Raw genomic sequence first — 17,208 nt, forward strand, 5'->3', positions numbered from 1 at the left:
TTTTTAAAATACAACTAAAAAGAGCTTTAAATAAACACTTTTTCTGAATTTTGAGAGTCCGCCTATGGAGGACACACAGACAAAAAACTGCCGAAGGGGTGGGCACTATGGCAAGACTTGCTTTTCTTCTGCGCTGCGAAGCTTTCGACGTTTCTGCAGTTAAATCTTAATAAAAACATTTTTATTCTTTTTTTTTTTTTTTAAACTTAAGAACAAGTTTGATAAACACGTAAAAAGACCTCAAACAGATCAACAGGACAAGAGGTACGAAAGAATCAGACCGCAGTGGACAGTCAGCGGTTCCAGAACCATCCAGGAGCTCCTCTTCTCCCAGCGGCCGCTGGGAGGGAGATGGGCAGGTAGAGAGATGCGGCCCAAAGGAGGCGCACAGCTGGAATCTGTTTGGATGGTTGTTGTGAATGCACGCATCAAAGAACAGCCTTGGAACTCAACTAAAGGCAGAACTGCTACTGGCGGAGGGAAAGCGAACGCGTTAACAGAGCATCCACAGAACTCACAACAGAAGGGAAGACTGCCTTGTGATGCCCGAAGCTTTCATTCTGATGGGTGCTGCTCTTCCAGCAACAGTTCACTGCTCACAGGTGAAGAACAACTCGCTTTCGTCTGCTCCTCCCCTCTCCTCTGACCATTTCTCCCCTTTTCTTTTGAACAACAACAAAACCGAGTTTTCTTTCCAGAGGTTTAAAAGTCGTTTTGATGTCCTCTCTCTATTTGCTGTTGAGAGAGGAATCTGGGACCGCAGCCCCAGCAGCAACCTGGAGGTCTGCAGACAGTAGGGAGCTCAGCAGCTGTATGAGGCTCCTTCAGGGCCTTCTGCTGGGACAAGGCTACGGGGCTGTCCAATGCAGAACCTAAATATTGGCAGGTAGGCAGGCGATGTGTAATCTAACTCCAGCCTGATGGTGACAGAGATACACTGCTAACGTTGGGTAATAAAGCACGCAGCGATAACTGGGATAAGAGTGAGCCAAACACTTAAAAACAAAACCCCCCCAAAATCTGCTAAGAAAACAAAAAAAAATGAAGCTCAATTTCCAGATCTAGACAAAAATCTCACTTCTCTACCGGTCGGTTTATGCTATGGAAGAAGAATGTTGCTACTAATTCAGCACCTCCGTATTAGATACTCTATTACTAAATGTACTGCATAAATATTAATACAAAGAACATTTAGTTTCGTTAACTGTTAATTATTGGAGAGGTGTGCATTAATGTAATTAACGCTGTATGATCCGCATCACTTTTCCTTACCTATAAGACTATTTTCCTGTTTCTTCCTTCCGCGAGGGCATTAAAGAGGAGCCAGCCTCTCCTTACACATCATTTCTCAGTTCCCTTTTTTCACTCCGTTAGAGCTGATTAATACCTAATCAGACAAGTAACGCTACTTGAAGAATTGACATCTTTAACACATTCCTATGGCAACAGTAATATACTGTACTAACGCAGGTGATGGAAGGGCGCTGTGACTACGCTGCGGAAGGAGGCTCCTTCTCAGCCTCCGTATAAAAACGACCATCTTCAGCCAAGAGAGAAACCTGCTCGGTGGCGATCCTCCGCTCGCTGCTCGGCCCGCCTGGGTTTGTGCTAAGAGAGGAAAGAATGATGTATAGAAAGCAAAAACGAAACAAAGGCACAAAATAGTCATGACCGTGGGAAGGAGTCCGCCATGTCACCGTCCCAGAAAATCCCCCCTATCTCTTGCTCTATTCGAAGTCTTCATCATGCAAAGGTGCCTAAAAACGAGACCGACCAAATCCCGAGTTTTTGTCTTGATTGTAGCACTCCTACGGAACGAGTCCAACCGCTACACCAGCGTGATTTCCACATCCTCAATCTTCTCTGCTGGCCGGCGGTGGTGCTGCTGCGTTGGGGGTGGCGGAGCTGCTCGCACCTGCAATAGCCAGAGCAGCCCATGAGCAGCACAAAACCCAGCACTTCTGAGCTCACACTGAGGTGCAGCCCTGCACTCAACCCTCCACTTGATGCCAACATGGGACAGAAGGTGGATGGGATGGGGGAGAGCCCACCCCCTCCACCAGCACCAATGGACCACGTGGTGCTCAGCCACAGAGTGGCTTCAGACCCCACACCTGTACTACATGGGCTGTCAGGGGCAGGAATGTCTTGAGGAACACAAGCAGCTTACTTGTATTTAATCAATTGCTGACCTCAATTGGTATCTACCTGAAATCCGGTGCTATTTTTATACTCTGCCACATCAATACCCCTCTCACTGCCTCTGATGGAGCACTAACACAGGCCTTAGCAGTGCCTCGTTGGAGGACTTCTTCTATGCAATGAGTTGCTATGAAAAGCATGAGTTGTGAGTAGGAACACCACAACATCACAGAAAAGCTTCACAATGTTTTCAAAAACACACGTATTTAAAATGCAGCACTGAGAAATCCTTTAAATTAAGACATGCGACTGCGCTGCAGCATCTTGAAAAGACACNGACTGGATGATGTTGGAAGTCCTTCCCGACCCTGGTGCCTCTGTGACTCTACAGAGACATCCAGCAGTGCCTCGTATGGGGGCAGCGCCGGGGATTTGATTCCACTTCTTTTTTCTTTTTTTTATTATTCAACTTTTTATACATAATAAATACAAACTTTTTACAGCCGATAGAAAGCATTTGCACCGATGCTTTCAGTGTACTGACACTGTACACGATGAGACGTCGAATACATGCCCTGTATGAAGAAATCATATTGAAAGGAGGCATATTTGTACAACTTTTCCTCATTTTTTTTCCTTTTTTTTTTTTTTTTTTTTAAATAAAATTAGCAGCTCTTGCAGAAAATATTTTAAAATACAACTAAAAAGAGGCTTTAAATAACACTTTTCTGAATTTTGAGAGTCCGCCTATGGAGGACACACAGACAAAAACTGGCCGACGGGGTGGGCACTATGGCAAGACTTGCTTTTCTTCTGCGCTGCGAAGCTTTCGACGTTTCTGCAGTTAAATCTTAATAAAAACATTTTTATTCTTTTTTTTTTTTTTTTAAACTTAAGAACAAGTTTGATAAACACGTAAAAAGACCTCAAACAGATCAACAGGACAAGAGGTACGAAAGAATCAGACCGCAGTGGACAGTCAGCGGTTCCAGAACCCATCCAGGAGCTCCTCTTCTCCCAGCGGCCGCTGGGGAGGGAGATGGGCAGGTTGGGAGATGCGGCCCAAAGGAGGCGCACAGCTGGAATCTTGTTGGATGGTTGTTGTGAATGCAGCCTCAAAGAACAGCCCTTGGAACTCAACTAAAGGCAGAACTGCTACTGGCGGAGGGGAAAGCGAACGCGTTAACAGAGCATCCACAGAACTCACAACAGAAGGGAAGACTGCCTTGTGATGCCCGAAGCTTTCATCTGATGGGTGCTGCTCTTCCAGCAACAGTTCACTGCTCACAGGTGAAGAACAACTCGCTTTCGTCTGCTCCTCCCCTCTCCTCTGACCATTTCTCCCCTTTTCTTTTTGAACAACAACAAAACCGAGTTTTCTTTCCAGAGGTTTAAAAGTCGTTTTGATGTCCTCTCTCTATTTGCTGTGAGAGAGGAATCTGGGACCGCAGCCCCAGCAGCAACCTGGAGGTCTGCAGACAGTAGGGAGCTCAGCAGCTGTATGAGGCTCCTTTCAGGGCTCTGCTGGGACAAGGCTACGGGGCTGTCCAATGCAGAACCTAAATATGGCAGGTAGGCAGGCGATGTGTAATCTAACTCCAGCCTGATGGTGACAGAGATACACTGCTAACGTTGGGTAATAAAGCACGCAGCGATAACTGGGATAAGAGTGAGCCAAACACTTAAAAAACAAAACCCCCCCAAAATCTGCTAAGAAAACAAAAAAAAATGAAGCTCAATTTCCAGATCTAGACAAAAATCTCACTTCTCTACCGGTCGGTTTATGCTATGGAAGAAGATGTTGCTACTAATTCAGCACCTCCGTATTAGATACTCTATTACTAAATGTACTGCATAAATATTAATACAAAGAACATTTAGTTCCGCTTAACTGTTAATTATTGGAGAGGTGTGCATTAATGTAATTAACGCTGTATGATCCGCATCACTTTTCCTTACCTATAAGACTATTTTCCTGTTTCTTCCTTCCGCGAGGGCATTAAAGAGGAGCCAGCCTCTCCTTACACTCATTTCTCAGTTCCCTTTTTCACTCCGTTAGAGCTGATTAATACCTAATCAGACAAGTAACGCTACTTGAAGAATTGACAATCTTTAACACATTCCTATGGCAACAGTAATATACTGTACTAACGCAGGTGATGGAAGGGCGCTGTGACTACGCTGCGGAAGGAGGCTCCTTCTCAGCCTCCGTATAAAAACGACCATCTTCAGCCAAGAGAGAAACCTGCTCGGTGGCGATCCTCCGCTCGCTGCTCGGCCCGCCTGGGTTTGTGCTAAGAGAGGAAGAATGATGTATAGAAAGCAAAAACGAAACAAAGGCACAAAATAGTCATGACCGTGGGAAGGAGTCCGCCATGTCACCGTCCCAGAAAATCCCCCCTATCTCTTGCTCTATTCGAAGTCTTCATCATGCAAAGGTGCCTAAAAACGAGACCGACCAAATCCCGAGTTTGGTCTTGATTGTAGCACTCCTACGGAACGAGTCCAACCGCTACACCAGCGTGATTTCCACATCCTCAATCTTCTCTGCTGGCCGGCGGTGGTGCTGCTGCGTTGGGGGTGGCGGAGCTGCTCGCACCTGCAATAGCCAGAAGCAGCCCATGAGCAGCACAAAACCCAGCACTTCTGAGCTCACACTGAGGTGCAGCCCTGCACTCAACCCTCCACTTGATGCCAACATGGACAGAAGGTGGATGGGATGGGGGAGAGCCCACCCCCTCCACCAGCACCAATGGACCACGTGGTGCTCAGCCACAGAGTGGCTTCAGACCCCACACCTGTACCTACATGGGCTGTCAGGGGCAGGAATGTCTTGAGGAACACAAGCAGCTTACTTGTATTTAATCAATTGCTGACCTCAATGGTATCTACCTGAAATCCGGTGCTATTTTTATACTCTGCCACATCAATACCCCTCTCACTGCCTCTGATGGAGCACTAACACAGGCCTTAGCAGTGCCTCGTGGAGGACTTCTTCTATCGCAATGAGTTGCTATGAAAAGCATGAGTTGTGAGTAGGAACACCACAACATCACAGAAAGCTTCACAATGTTTTCAAAACACACGTATTTAAAATGCAGCACTGAGAAATCCTTTAAATTAAGACATGCGACTGCTGCAGCATCTTGAAAAGACACTCACAGAGTAAATACAGATCTACAAAATGAAAGAGCTGAATCAGTCATTTCACCAGGGAGCGAGATAACTTCCAGCTGCTCTGTTCTGCCCTTCAATATTTAATGATGTAGCCATGTATCTGCCTTGTGTATCTCGGTGAATAAAGCTAACTCACGGACTGCTGGAACATTCAGAATATAGTCCTGAATATTCATTCATTCATTCAAAACAAAACTTCTCCTGCAATTTCATTCATTAGAAATGCTGGGAGAACACAAATATTACATCTCAGTGCAGTCTGGTATAGGACTTTGAAAGCGCCCATCCTTAACCCACAGTTAATCCTCGCAGATGGACTTTGCAAGACCAAAGTGATGAAATGCTGCTTTTCCTTTTCTGCTGAGATGTCCCCAAGTAGGCAGCAAAGGCAGCACAAAATATAGGGGACGTCACTCTTACGTAGTTTTAATTCAAAATCCTTAAATCAAGTGGTCTGGAAATAAGCGTAACCCCAAAGTATAACTGCAAATAATGCTGTCCGGCTGCAGCCAGCATGTGGTGTGGCTGGGAATTCAGCCTCTGGATAATAAGCAATGGTACAAATCATACAATTAAACTGTTCTGACTCTTGTTCTCCAGCTCTTCTGTCGTTCTGCACAGCAGGAATACATGTGGCAACAACAGAAGTAATCTCCCAAAGCCCGCTGTAAGTTTATTGACTAACGCCTACAGCAGAGATGTAAAATCCTCCTCCCAGGTTAGATTTCACCATCCATGAAAAGAGGCATGAAGGTATTACAACCATAAAGGCAGATGGAGAAGGGCAGGTTAGATAAAAAGGGAACAGATAAGATTCAAGGTCACCTGTAAACCCAGCCAGGACTTACAGTTTGAACAAGAGCAGCTTTGTTTTGTTCCAGTTCCCACTTATCTCAAACAGCTCTCGTGTTCCACAGCTTTCTCACACATGTACAGCATTATCAAAGGGGTGTGGACAGACCTTTCCTCACACCGTTCTTCTGTATTACTACAGGCAGCAATGGGATCAGCAGAGCACCGAGAGCCAAAGGAGCGGGTGCTGTACCCCAAGCCACAGGACTGGCAGCTCTCTGAGTGCTCCCCCCAACCTCCCCAGGCCAGTGATACAAACTGGCTGCCTCACCCCATCAACAAAAACCCAGTTCTGAAACTTACAGGTCGCAGTTTGCCATATGAAGTTTCAGGAGGAAGCCGTGGAGGCTGTGAGAAGCCAGGGGACTCTGAGCTGAAGCTGTTTTCTGAAAGGTTTAAACAACAGCAAATCAATGCTGAGTGGTGGCTTTGTACCAGAATGGGATCAGAGCATTCCTCACCATGTTTTCTTCTCTTGCTCAGATTGGACTCAGGGGGGACCTTAAAGCTAACTCAAACTCTTGGAAGGAGGTTGTGGTGAGGGAGGTCAACCTCTGCTCCCAGGTAACAGTGATGAGAGGTGATGGCCTCGTGTTGTGTCAGGGTGGATATTAGGAACACATCCTTCTCCAGAAGAGCAGCAAGGCACTGGCACTGCCCAGGGAGTTGGGGGGTCATTGTCCTTGGGGGTGCCTGGACCCGTGGGGATGTGGCACTGAGGGATGAGGGCAGTGGGCAGGGGGGGTGGGGGTGGGGACCTGAGAAGGCTTTTCCAACCTGAATGATTCTATGATTCATGACATGCTATGAGCCGACTTCAAAGGGGTAACGTGCAGAGTATTTTAAAGTTTTCTTTGTTAGCAGTACATATCACAATACAAGCAGTGTTTACACAACACTGGTGCCCTTCAGAAGTCCCATTTTTGTCTCTGAGTGTGGCTTTGAACCACAGAATGGCTGAGGCTGGAAGGTGACCTGTCCAACTGCTGAGCACAAAGCAGGCTCCACCACAGCACGCGGTCTGGGACCACATCCTGTTGTGTTCTGAGCATCTCTGAGGATGAAGACTTCTGGGTAACCTGCTCCGATGTTTGATCACCTTCGCAATAAAACTACAAAGCAAAACCTTTGTGTGGAATTTTCAGTATTTTAATTTTTCCTGTTACTTTTTGTACGTTCACTCCTCAGGAGTTCAACTCCACCTCTTTTATCTATTTCATAGAATCCCAAAATGGTCTGAGTTGGAAGGGACCTTTAAAGGTTATCCAGTCCAACTCCCTGCAATGAACTGATAGATCAGGAGGCTGTGGATGCCCCATCCCTGCAGGCATTCAAGGCCAGGCTGGATGTGGCTCTGGGCAGCCTGGGCTGCTGGTTGGTGACCCTGCACACAGCAGGGGGTTGGGATGGATGAGCACTGTGGGCCTTTGTAACCCAGGCCGTTCTATTATTCTATGATTCTTTGATCAGCTTCCTCCCTCAGCCTTCTCCTGAGGCTGAACAGTGCCAGCTCTCAGCCTTCCTCTGTATGACAGACCCCTGTGTTGGGCTTGGCCACCATGTCAGTGTGTCCTGCTGGGAAGTGGGCACTGGGCGGACGAGGTTCTGAGCATAGGGGAAGGATCACCTCCAGTCTGCTGGCTGCCCTTCCTACTGCAGCCCAGCTTCTTTCACTATCACAACACTCACCGTTAGTCGATGGTGACCTGGGGAAGTACTGGGAGCCTCTTTTATCCGGGCTGTGGAAGGGGCTGGTGGGAGGCTGGTCGTACAGCGGCAGCGGTGGAAGGGTGTGATTCAGCTTCGGGGTGGGGGACACCTGGTAATGGAGAGAGGTGCTGATGAAAGCCCAGCTCCTAACACACACCAAGGCATGGAAGACCTTTGAGGCAATAGTATGCCTGGAACTTTTGTCTAGAGAAAAACTATCTGTTAGAAGTGCCAGGGTCCATTTGGGAAGGAAACGCAAAATGACAACTCTTTAACCCCAAAGGGTAACCCTTAACACTAACTTAAATGGTAACCCTTCAACCCTAACCCAAATGAGTAATCCTTAACTCTAACCCAAATGAGTAACTACCCCAAAGGGGTAACACATAACCCTAACCCAAAAGGGTGACCTTTAATCCTTAACCCTAAATCAAATGGCAACCCTTAACTCTAACCCAAATGGGTAACCCATAACCCTAACCCAAAAGGGTGACCTTTAATCCTTAACCCTAAATCAAATGGCAACCCGTAACTCTAACCCAAACGGGTAACCCACAACCCTAAGCCCAAAGGGTAACTCTTAACCCTAACCCTTTAACATGGAGTGGGTGTGGGGTCCATCAAGCAAGCACTGTCTTCTCTGTTTACCTCCAACAGGCACAAGACATACTTAAGAGAAGCAAAGCTTGCTAAGAACAGAGAAGCTCTGAGCATGTCAAGGAATGCAGCTGAATGTACTCCTCATTTTTCATGGTCTCAAAGAACAAAACCAGTGGGACAACATCAGCAGGACATGTGGAAGCCCCAGTGTCCAGCACCACAGACAGAGATGAGAATGTGTCTGATCTTCTAATGAAATGCCAGGCTACAGAACTGTGAGGCAATGAATGCAGGTGTCAAAAACGACTGTGCTACAACATTTGCAGTGCTCTCCCTGCCAAAAGTTGAGAACACACAGACTGGATTTAAGTATGAAAACACTGCATTAGGGCTATGGGAGCTCCACAGTTCTCTTTTTGCTGGGTTCTGTTTGATGTCTTAGTCTGTGCCATGAATTCATTACAAGGAGCAGACTGAATTTTCTCCTTGGCTCATTTCCTTTCTACTCGAATACTTTCCTTTATTCACAAACGTGTTTCATTTGCCCAAACACATCGGTTGCTAATTATTAGGCTGGGTAAGAAGCTGAAAGGTAAGCACTCTTTGTTTTCACCTTCTCTTTAATTGGTTGCTTCTTATCTGCTGAAGAAGCAGCAGATCTTCCCAGCCTTGCAAAATCTCCCACACTGGTTGATATCTGTATCACATTTTCATAACATATTGTACGTGAACAGCCAAAGAAAAAGCTCCAGATAGCCCATGTTCATCAAGGAATGGAAAGGGCTGGATTTCTTACATGAAAATGCCCCAACAAACACCCCCCGTCCTCACATACCTGAGTATCTCCAATCCACTGAGTCTCTCCATTTTCTGAGGCTGTCAGTTCTTCGACTAACACTGATGGGAACACCCCAACCCTCCCATTGAATTCTCCTTCCCAAAAGCCATCGTCATCCTGATTCTCCTTGTTCAAGATGCGGATGATGGCTCCTTCTGGGAAGGACAGCTCGTCATCTGTCTGCCCCTCGTAGTCGTAAAGTGCTTTCACAAAACACACTGAGGAAGGGGAAGAAAAAAACAGAAGGGTAATCAGCATCAGCCTGAGAAAGAAAAACCAACAAGTGCAACACAACTGCAGAGTCCAATTCGTTTAGTTTTCTCTGATCTTAGTTAACGTTAATCACAACCGTATGGGCTAGCTAAGTTAATTATTACACTGATTCTTGCAATTAGAGGGATGGTTATTAAGAATAGAAGAACAAGCTTAACTCACTGTTTGCTTCTCCACTAACACTCACCACTGGAATCTCCATTCAGGCTGCCCGACACCAGGTCAGCCTCTGTGGAATTGTTGGAGGTGTGGGACCGACTGTCCAGTGCAGCAAGGGACTGCAGCATGCTCAGCAGGCTGCTGGATGTTGGGAACTGCAGGTACTTCTCTGGGACGTAGCCCACTTGGCCAGCTTTATTCCGTGCCTGCAGATCAAGGATACCAAAGGAGCTCAGCTGTACCCTACAGCACTATAAGCTTCTGTCCCACAGCCCAAGTTCTAACAAGTAAAAGTGAAAACAGCCTCAGAAAAAGTGATACCTTTACCCAGTCTTCCATATCTCCATCTTCAATCACCTCCAATACCTCGTGCTCCTCTATAGTCAATTCATCCGGCTGAGAAGCCTAAAAAACACAACAGGAAAAAGAGAGAATAAAAGCGTTTTTTTATGATGTAACATACTTGAACGTGAGGGTTCTTCTGCCTGCTTTCTTCACTCAAGAGGGCTGATGGAATCAGCCTGAATACAACCCAGCCTATTGTGCCTGGGAAGATTATGGAACAGATCCTCCTGGACAACATGCTTGATCACATAAAGAACGAGCATGTGATCCGAGACAGCCAGCATGGCTTCACCAGGGGAAGGTCATGCTTAACCAATCTTGTGGCCTTCTATGATGGAGTGACGGTGTTGGTGGATGAAGGGAAGGCGACCGATGTCATTTACCTGGACCTGAGCAAGGCCTTTGACATGGTCCCCCATCACATCCTCATCTCCAAGTTGGAGGGAGGTGGATTTGATGGGTGGACAACTAGATGGATAAGCAATTGGTTGAAAGGGCGCAGACAGAGGGTGGTGGTCAATGGCTCTATGTCCAGGTGGAGGCCGGTAACGAGCGGCGTCCCTCAAGGGTCTGTCTTGGGACCGGTGCTCTTTAACATCTTTATTAATGACATCGATGAGGGAATGGAGTGCACCCTCAGCAAGTTTGCTGATGACACCAAGCTGAGTGGTGCAGTCGATTCGGTGGAGGGAACAGATGCCATTCAGAGGGACCTTGACAGGCTGGAAAGCTGGGCTCGGGTGAACCTAATGAGGTTCAACACGGAAAAGTGCAAGGTTTTGCACTTGGGCCGGAAGAACCCCAGGCACCTGTACAGGCTGGGAGGAGTTGTCCTTGAGAGCAGCTCGGCTGAAAAAGACCTAGGGGTCCTGATAGATGAGAAACTTAACATGAGCCAGCAGTGCACTCTGGCAGCCAGGAAAGCAAATGGGATCCTGGGCTCCATCAGGAGAGGGGTGGTCAGCAGGGATAGGGAGGTGATCGTCCCTCTCTACTCTGCTCTTGTGAGGCCCCATCTGGAGTACTGTGTCCAGGTGTGGAGCCCTCAGTACAAAAAAGATATGGAGATTTTGGAAAGGGTCCAGAGGAGGGCCACGAAGATGATCAGGGGGCTGGAGCACCTCCCCTATGAGGACAGGCTGAGGGAGTTGGGTTTGTTCAGCCTGGAGAAGGTTGCGGGGTGACCTCATTGCAGCCTTTCAATACCTGAAGGGAACTTACTCCCAGGAGGGGAGTAAACTCTTCGAAAGGGCTGATAATAGCAGGACACGGGGAAATGGTTTTAAGTTGAAGGAGGGAAGATTTAGGTTGGATGTTAGGGGAAAGTTCTTTACTAGAAGGGTGGTTAGGTCCTGGAACAGGCTGCCCAGTGAGGTTGTGGATGCCCCGTCCTTGGAGGTGTTCAAGACCAGGTTGGACGGGGCCCTGGGCAACCTGATCTAGTAAAGGTGTATGTTTGGTGGCCCTGCTAGGCAGGGGGGTTGGAACTACATGATCCTTGAGGTCCCTTCCAACCCGGGTAATTCTGTGATTCTGTGGTTCTGTATAGTTTCTCAGAACAACTTTGTGAGTTTATCAGTTACAGCTCTTATGTGCGATCCGTTTTTCCAAGCAGACAAAAATCTTAGAGAAAAATAGATCACAAACCTTATAGGAATAGACGACTTTGCAGGTGAGAGGGTAATTTCTAAGAGTACCAGAAGGACTAGAACTGCTGTCATCAAAAACATCCATGCTGTCCTCAAACTCTTCTCCTTCTTCCTTCTCTGCATCAGCATTAATCTGTTAAAAGCAAGGAGATTCATCAAATTCAATGTGAAGTCTAAGCAGATGTCAAACTAAAATAAATGAAGCAACAATAAAATGAGCTGAGCAACACGAGAGTTCCCTATGATGTCCTGCAAGCAGCACAAAGGTCTCACAATTACATTACATGTAACAGCAGCACTGCATTTCCCAGTGAAATTCAAAAGGATCATCAACTTTTCTGGATGGTGTCTACAGCGGGAAGAAAAAGAGGATTCCTTTCCAAGATGATGCATCTCATTGTTCTATCAGAGTCAACCAACTGGGCAGGTAAGGAGAAACAGCTTCTGAGTGCTGTACCATACAGAGGGACCAAACCATCAAGGCTGCCTTCCTTGCCTTCATTGTTTAATTGAAAGTACACTGAGAGCACAAACTGTGACACAAGGACAGCAGAGCTGCCTTTGGAACACTAACTTGCTCTTCAAGGCTGAAGTGGAAGTGCTGCTTGTCTCTGGATGCAGTATTTCTCCAATAATTGCACCCAATGTAATTTCTGCAGCAGTTCTAAGAATTCCATCTACATCTCGTCCTTGCCTGGCCAAGGTCAACAGCAGCTCCTTCCTACACTGAGCTTATGTAAGTGGAGAAGGGGAATGCAGGAGTCAGCCTGTAACCTCCCATGCTGGTGGCAGGGGGGTGGCACTGGCTGCAGGGCAGAGGGATGGGAGCTGAGCACTGGGCAGCATACAATGTGCCCAACAGGAGCTGGAAGAGGTAGAGAAAAGGGAGAAGGAAGGGACAACTGCTACTACACACTATTAGCACCCTATCACAGACATGAAACTCAATTAAAATCTCAAACAGGGCGGTGAGGCCCCAGCACTGCTGCCCAGAGCTGTGCTGCCCCATGCCTGGAGGTGCCCACAGCCCTGGATGGGACCCTGGGTAGCCCAAGCTGCACGAAGAGGTGCAGTCAGGTATTTTATAACATCTCAAATCACAGAATGGCTCTGGTTGGAGGGGACCTTGCAGGTCATCCATCCCGTTCCAACTCCCACAGCTCAGGCTGCCCAGGGCCCATCCTTGGCTTCAGGAACATGCAGGAATGGACCCCCACAGCTCAGGGCAGCAGTGCTGGGGCCTCAGGACCCTTTAAGGAAAGAACTTTCTCCTCACATCCAACCTAAATCTCCCCTCTTTTATTTTAAAGCCTCTCCCTTCTCCTATCACTGTCAGACCGTGTATGAAGTCACTCCCCTTCCGCTTGGAAGCTCCCTTTAAGTACTGGGAGGGGATGGGGCCATACCAGGTGTGCAGAGCCGTTGTTGGTCACCGAGGGCAGGCTGGCCCAGCGCTCGTTTTCCAGCTCTTCCATCACTTGGTTCATTGCACTTTTTAGCCACGTATCCACCGAGACGCCGATCTGCTTCAGGAGATCCAGACGGGCTTCTGCTTTCAGCTTAATGATCTGCAGAAACAGAAGGGTGAGAATCAGAAATCTCTCAGGATGACATTTCACCCCTAGCCCCAAATCATACACTCTGTATGTAGAGAAGCCAACAGAGTAACATTTATAATGTGAAATGCATCTTTATTAGGGTTTGCTTCATACATGGATCCAGGCTGGAGGAACAATTCCCAAGGGAAAGGCCAGCACCGTGCAGCCAGGAGAGGTTCCCATTTCTGCATGTGAGCAGCCTTTAGGTCAGTGAACTGTCCTAGAAGGGCAACACTCGATGTTTTCCCTTTTGCCCTTAATTATACTATGGTTTGTAGATTTTAAAGCTGTAAAAGCATGGAAACAGTAACTTTAAGTTAATAATTAACCTTCCACTGCTTCTAGGAATGCTTATCCAACAGAGAAGTGGATTTCTCACCAAATGAAGCTGCACAGAGATACACTTGTAAACCAAAAGCATTAGCACGGGAGAGTCACACCAAAAAGATGAAGCTGGGGATGTTGATCTCAGCATGTAAACGCATCTCTTGTCTGTTAACTGGAATAAAACCCCTTTGGAACTACTTGTGCTTTGAGAGAAGGTGATGGGGAACTCCATGGTGCCACATGAAAATGAGCAGAGATCCTGCATCCAGGATGGATGGATGGATGATGGATGGATGGATGGATGGATGGATGGATGGATGGATGGATGGATGGAGGATGGATGGATGGATGGATGGATGGATGGATGGAGGATGAGAAATGATGGATGGATGGAGGATGGATGGATGGATGATGGATGGATGGATGGATTGTAGGATGAGATGGATGGATGGAGGATGGATGGATGGACGGATGGATGGAGGACAGATGGATGGAGGACGGATGGATGGATGGATGGATGGATGGAGGATGGATGGATGATGGATGGATGGATGGATGGATGGATGGATGGATGGATGGATGGATGGATGGATGTAGGATGAGATGGATGGATGGAGGATGGATGGAGGATGGATGGATGATGGATGGATGGATGGATGGATGGATGGATGGATGGATGGATGGATTCCCAGGTCCTGCACTTTGGCCACAATAACTCCATGCAGCGCTATAGGATTGAGGCAGAGTGTCTGGATGACTGTGAAGAGGAAAGGGACCTGGGGGTGTTGGTTTATGCTCGGTTGAACATGAGCCGACAATGTGCCCAGGTGGCCAAGAAGGCCAACAGTTCCTGGCCTGCATTAGAAATAATGTGGCCAGCAGGAGCAGAGAGGTGATCATCCCTCTGTACTCAGCACTGGTGAGGCTGCATATCAAATACTGTGTTCAGTTTTGGGCTCCTCACTACAAGAAAGACATTGAGGCCCTGGAATGTGTCCAGAGAAGGGCAACAAAACTGATGAGGGCAACTGCTGTCTTTCTTTATGACACGCAGGGCAGAAGGCAGCAGCCCCATCCCAGGCAGCACCAGCCCTGCTATGTCACAGCCACGTTCCCAGGGGCAGCCAGCAGCTCCAGGAACCACCCTGCAGTCACAAGAGCACAGCACTGGTGGGGGCTGCGTTCTAGAGCCAGCTGGGTGTCACAGCAGCCCGGAATGCTGACCAGAAGGGCAGCGCCAGCCAGAGATCGCCGCCGAGTACCCGAGTGAGCCAGGGCTGTGGCGGGCAGGAGCAGCCATGGGGATGGATGGGAGCTGCTCCTCCTCTGCCTCGCAGCCACACACGGGGACAGGGACACAGCAGGACGGCGAGACGCTGCTGTGCTCACCCACAGAGCAGATAAGTCACTCCCAAACCAGATCCCACCTCGCTCCTGCAGGACCCCGCAAGCTCCACAGGGACCCCTTGCCTAACCCCAGCCTTTGCTGCTGCTTTGCTGAGCCCTGGACACAGTGCAGGTGCTGGCACCACAACACCTGATTAGAGCGGCCCGTCCTACACAGGCCTGGGGACACAGGCAGCACAACACGGCCCTGGGAATGGCTGGCAGACCAGCAACCTGGTGAGCAGGGCTGTGCAGGGGTAAGTAGCACAGCAAAGCAGGGCAGGAGGCTGCTCCTTTCTTCCTTCCCTTCTGCCTTGCAGATGGGAATCAGCACCAAGATGGAACCAGAGGACACACACTCGTCCTCAGCTCTCCATCTGGTCTGCATGCCACACAGCACAGATAAGTCAGCTTCAAACAGTGCCTTTCTGGGGACACTGGCAGCTCCCCACAATCCCATACACTTGCCCCATCATTCCATACTGCTTTGCTGAGTCCTGGCCCCACTGCAGGTGCTGCCACCAGACCTGCTAATTGAACTGGTCCTTTCCACACCCAGCCATGCAGACGGTGGGCAGAGCAGCAACCCAGTGAACAGGGCTGTGCAGGGGTAAGTAGCACAGCAAAGCAGGGCAGGAGGCTGCTCCTTTCTTCCTTCCCCTCTGCCTTGCAGATGGGAATCAGCACCAAGATGGAACCAGAGGAGACGTGCCTGCCCTCAGCTCTCCATTTGGTTTCCATGCCACACAAAACAGATAAGTCAGCCTCAAACAGTGCCCTTTCGAAGGACACTTGCAGCTCCCCAGGGTCCCCCTGCCTTCACACCAACATTTGATACCCCGTTGCTGAGCCCTGGACCCACTGCAGGTGCTGCCACCAGACCTGCTGATTGCAGTGGCCCTTTCCACTCATGGCAATGGAGATGGCTGGCAGACCAGCAACATGGTGAGCAGGGCTGTGCACGGGTAAGTGGCACAGCAAAGCAGGGCAGGAGGCTGCTCCTTTCTTCCTTCCTTCCCCTCTGCCTTGCAGATGGACAGCACAACACAAAGGGCACCAGATGACCAACAGTGCTGGAGCTCAGCCCTAAAATCTGGTGTCCTACACAAAAGATAAGTCAGCCCCAAACTGCAGCCTGTTGGGTTCCTATTAGACCAAGGAAGCTCCCCAAGATCCCCCTGTTCTTACCCCAAACCTTTTATTCTGCTTTGCTGAGTCCTGACCCCACTGCAGGTGCTGCCACCACTCCACCTGATTGCAGTGGCCGTGTCAATGTGTGCTGCTGACACAGTGAGCCCCAAATGGCCAAGGAAACCAATTTCAGAGCAGCAACTTGGTGAGCAGGGCTGTGCAGGGGTAAGTAGCACAGCAAAGCAGAGCAGGAGGCGGCTCCTTTCTTCCTTCCCTTCTGCCTTGCAGATGGGAATCAGCACCAAGATGGAACCAGAGCAGGACACACGCTCGTCCTCAGCTCTCCATCTGGTCTCCATGCCACACAGAACAGATAAGTCAGCCTCATACAGTGCCCATTTGAGGGACACTGGCAGCTCCCCAGGGTCCCCCTGCCTTCACACCAACATTTGAGACCCCAATGCTGAGCCCTGGCTTCACTCCAGGTGCTGCTACCAGACCTGCTGGTTGCAGTGGCCCTTTCCACTCATGGCAATGGAGAAGGCTGGCAGAACAGCAACCTGGTGAGCAGGGCTGTGCAGGGGTAAGTAGCACAGCAAAGCAGGGCAGGAGGCTGCTGTTTTCTTCAATCCTCTCTGCCTTGCAGATGGACAGCACAACACAAAGGGCACCAGATGACCAACAGTGCCGGAGCTCAGCCCTAAAAGCTGGTGTCCTACACAAAAGATAAGTCAGCCCCAAACTGCAGCCTGTCGGGCTCATACAGGACCATGGATACTCCCCAAGATCCCCCTGTTCTTACCCCAAAACTTTAACTCTGCTTTGCTGAGTCCTGACCCCACTGCAGGTTCTACCACCACTCCACCTGATTGCAGTGGCCGTGTCAATGCGACATTGCTGATACAGTGAGCCCCAAATGGCCATGAAAAGCAATTTCAGACCAGCAACCTGGTGAGCAGGGCTGTGCAGGGGTAAGTAGCACAGCAAAGCAGGGCAGGAGGCTGCTCCTTTCTTCCTTCCC

The 17,208-nt window shown here is 48.8% G+C and overlaps 1 protein-coding gene across 1 annotated transcript in view; it reads right to left on the bottom strand.

Moving 5' to 3' along the window:
* Positions 1 to 2,584: 2,584 nt before the first annotated feature.
* The window catches only part of FCHSD2 (FCH and double SH3 domains 2), a 100,735-nt gene continuing 86,111 nt past the window's right edge, over positions 2,585 to 17,208 (bottom strand). Inside the window, exons 16-23 of the mRNA XM_015852530.2 lie at positions 13,152 to 13,313; positions 11,744 to 11,878; positions 10,073 to 10,156; positions 9,780 to 9,957; positions 9,317 to 9,537; positions 7,861 to 7,990; positions 6,475 to 6,557; positions 2,585 to 4,741 (exon numbers count right to left, since the gene is read on the bottom strand). Of these exons, the coding sequence (XP_015708016.1) occupies positions 4,655 to 4,741; positions 6,475 to 6,557; positions 7,861 to 7,990; positions 9,317 to 9,537; positions 9,780 to 9,957; positions 10,073 to 10,156; positions 11,744 to 11,878; positions 13,152 to 13,313 (1,080 nt within the window). The 3' untranslated portion in view covers positions 2,585 to 4,654. The remainder of the gene's footprint in view (positions 4,742 to 6,474; positions 6,558 to 7,860; positions 7,991 to 9,316; positions 9,538 to 9,779; positions 9,958 to 10,072; positions 10,157 to 11,743; positions 11,879 to 13,151; positions 13,314 to 17,208) is intronic.

Source organism: Coturnix japonica, chromosome 1, assembly GCF_001577835.2.
Source record: "Coturnix japonica isolate 7356 chromosome 1, Coturnix japonica 2.1, whole genome shotgun sequence".
NCBI lineage: Eukaryota > Metazoa > Chordata > Aves > Galliformes > Phasianidae > Coturnix > Coturnix japonica.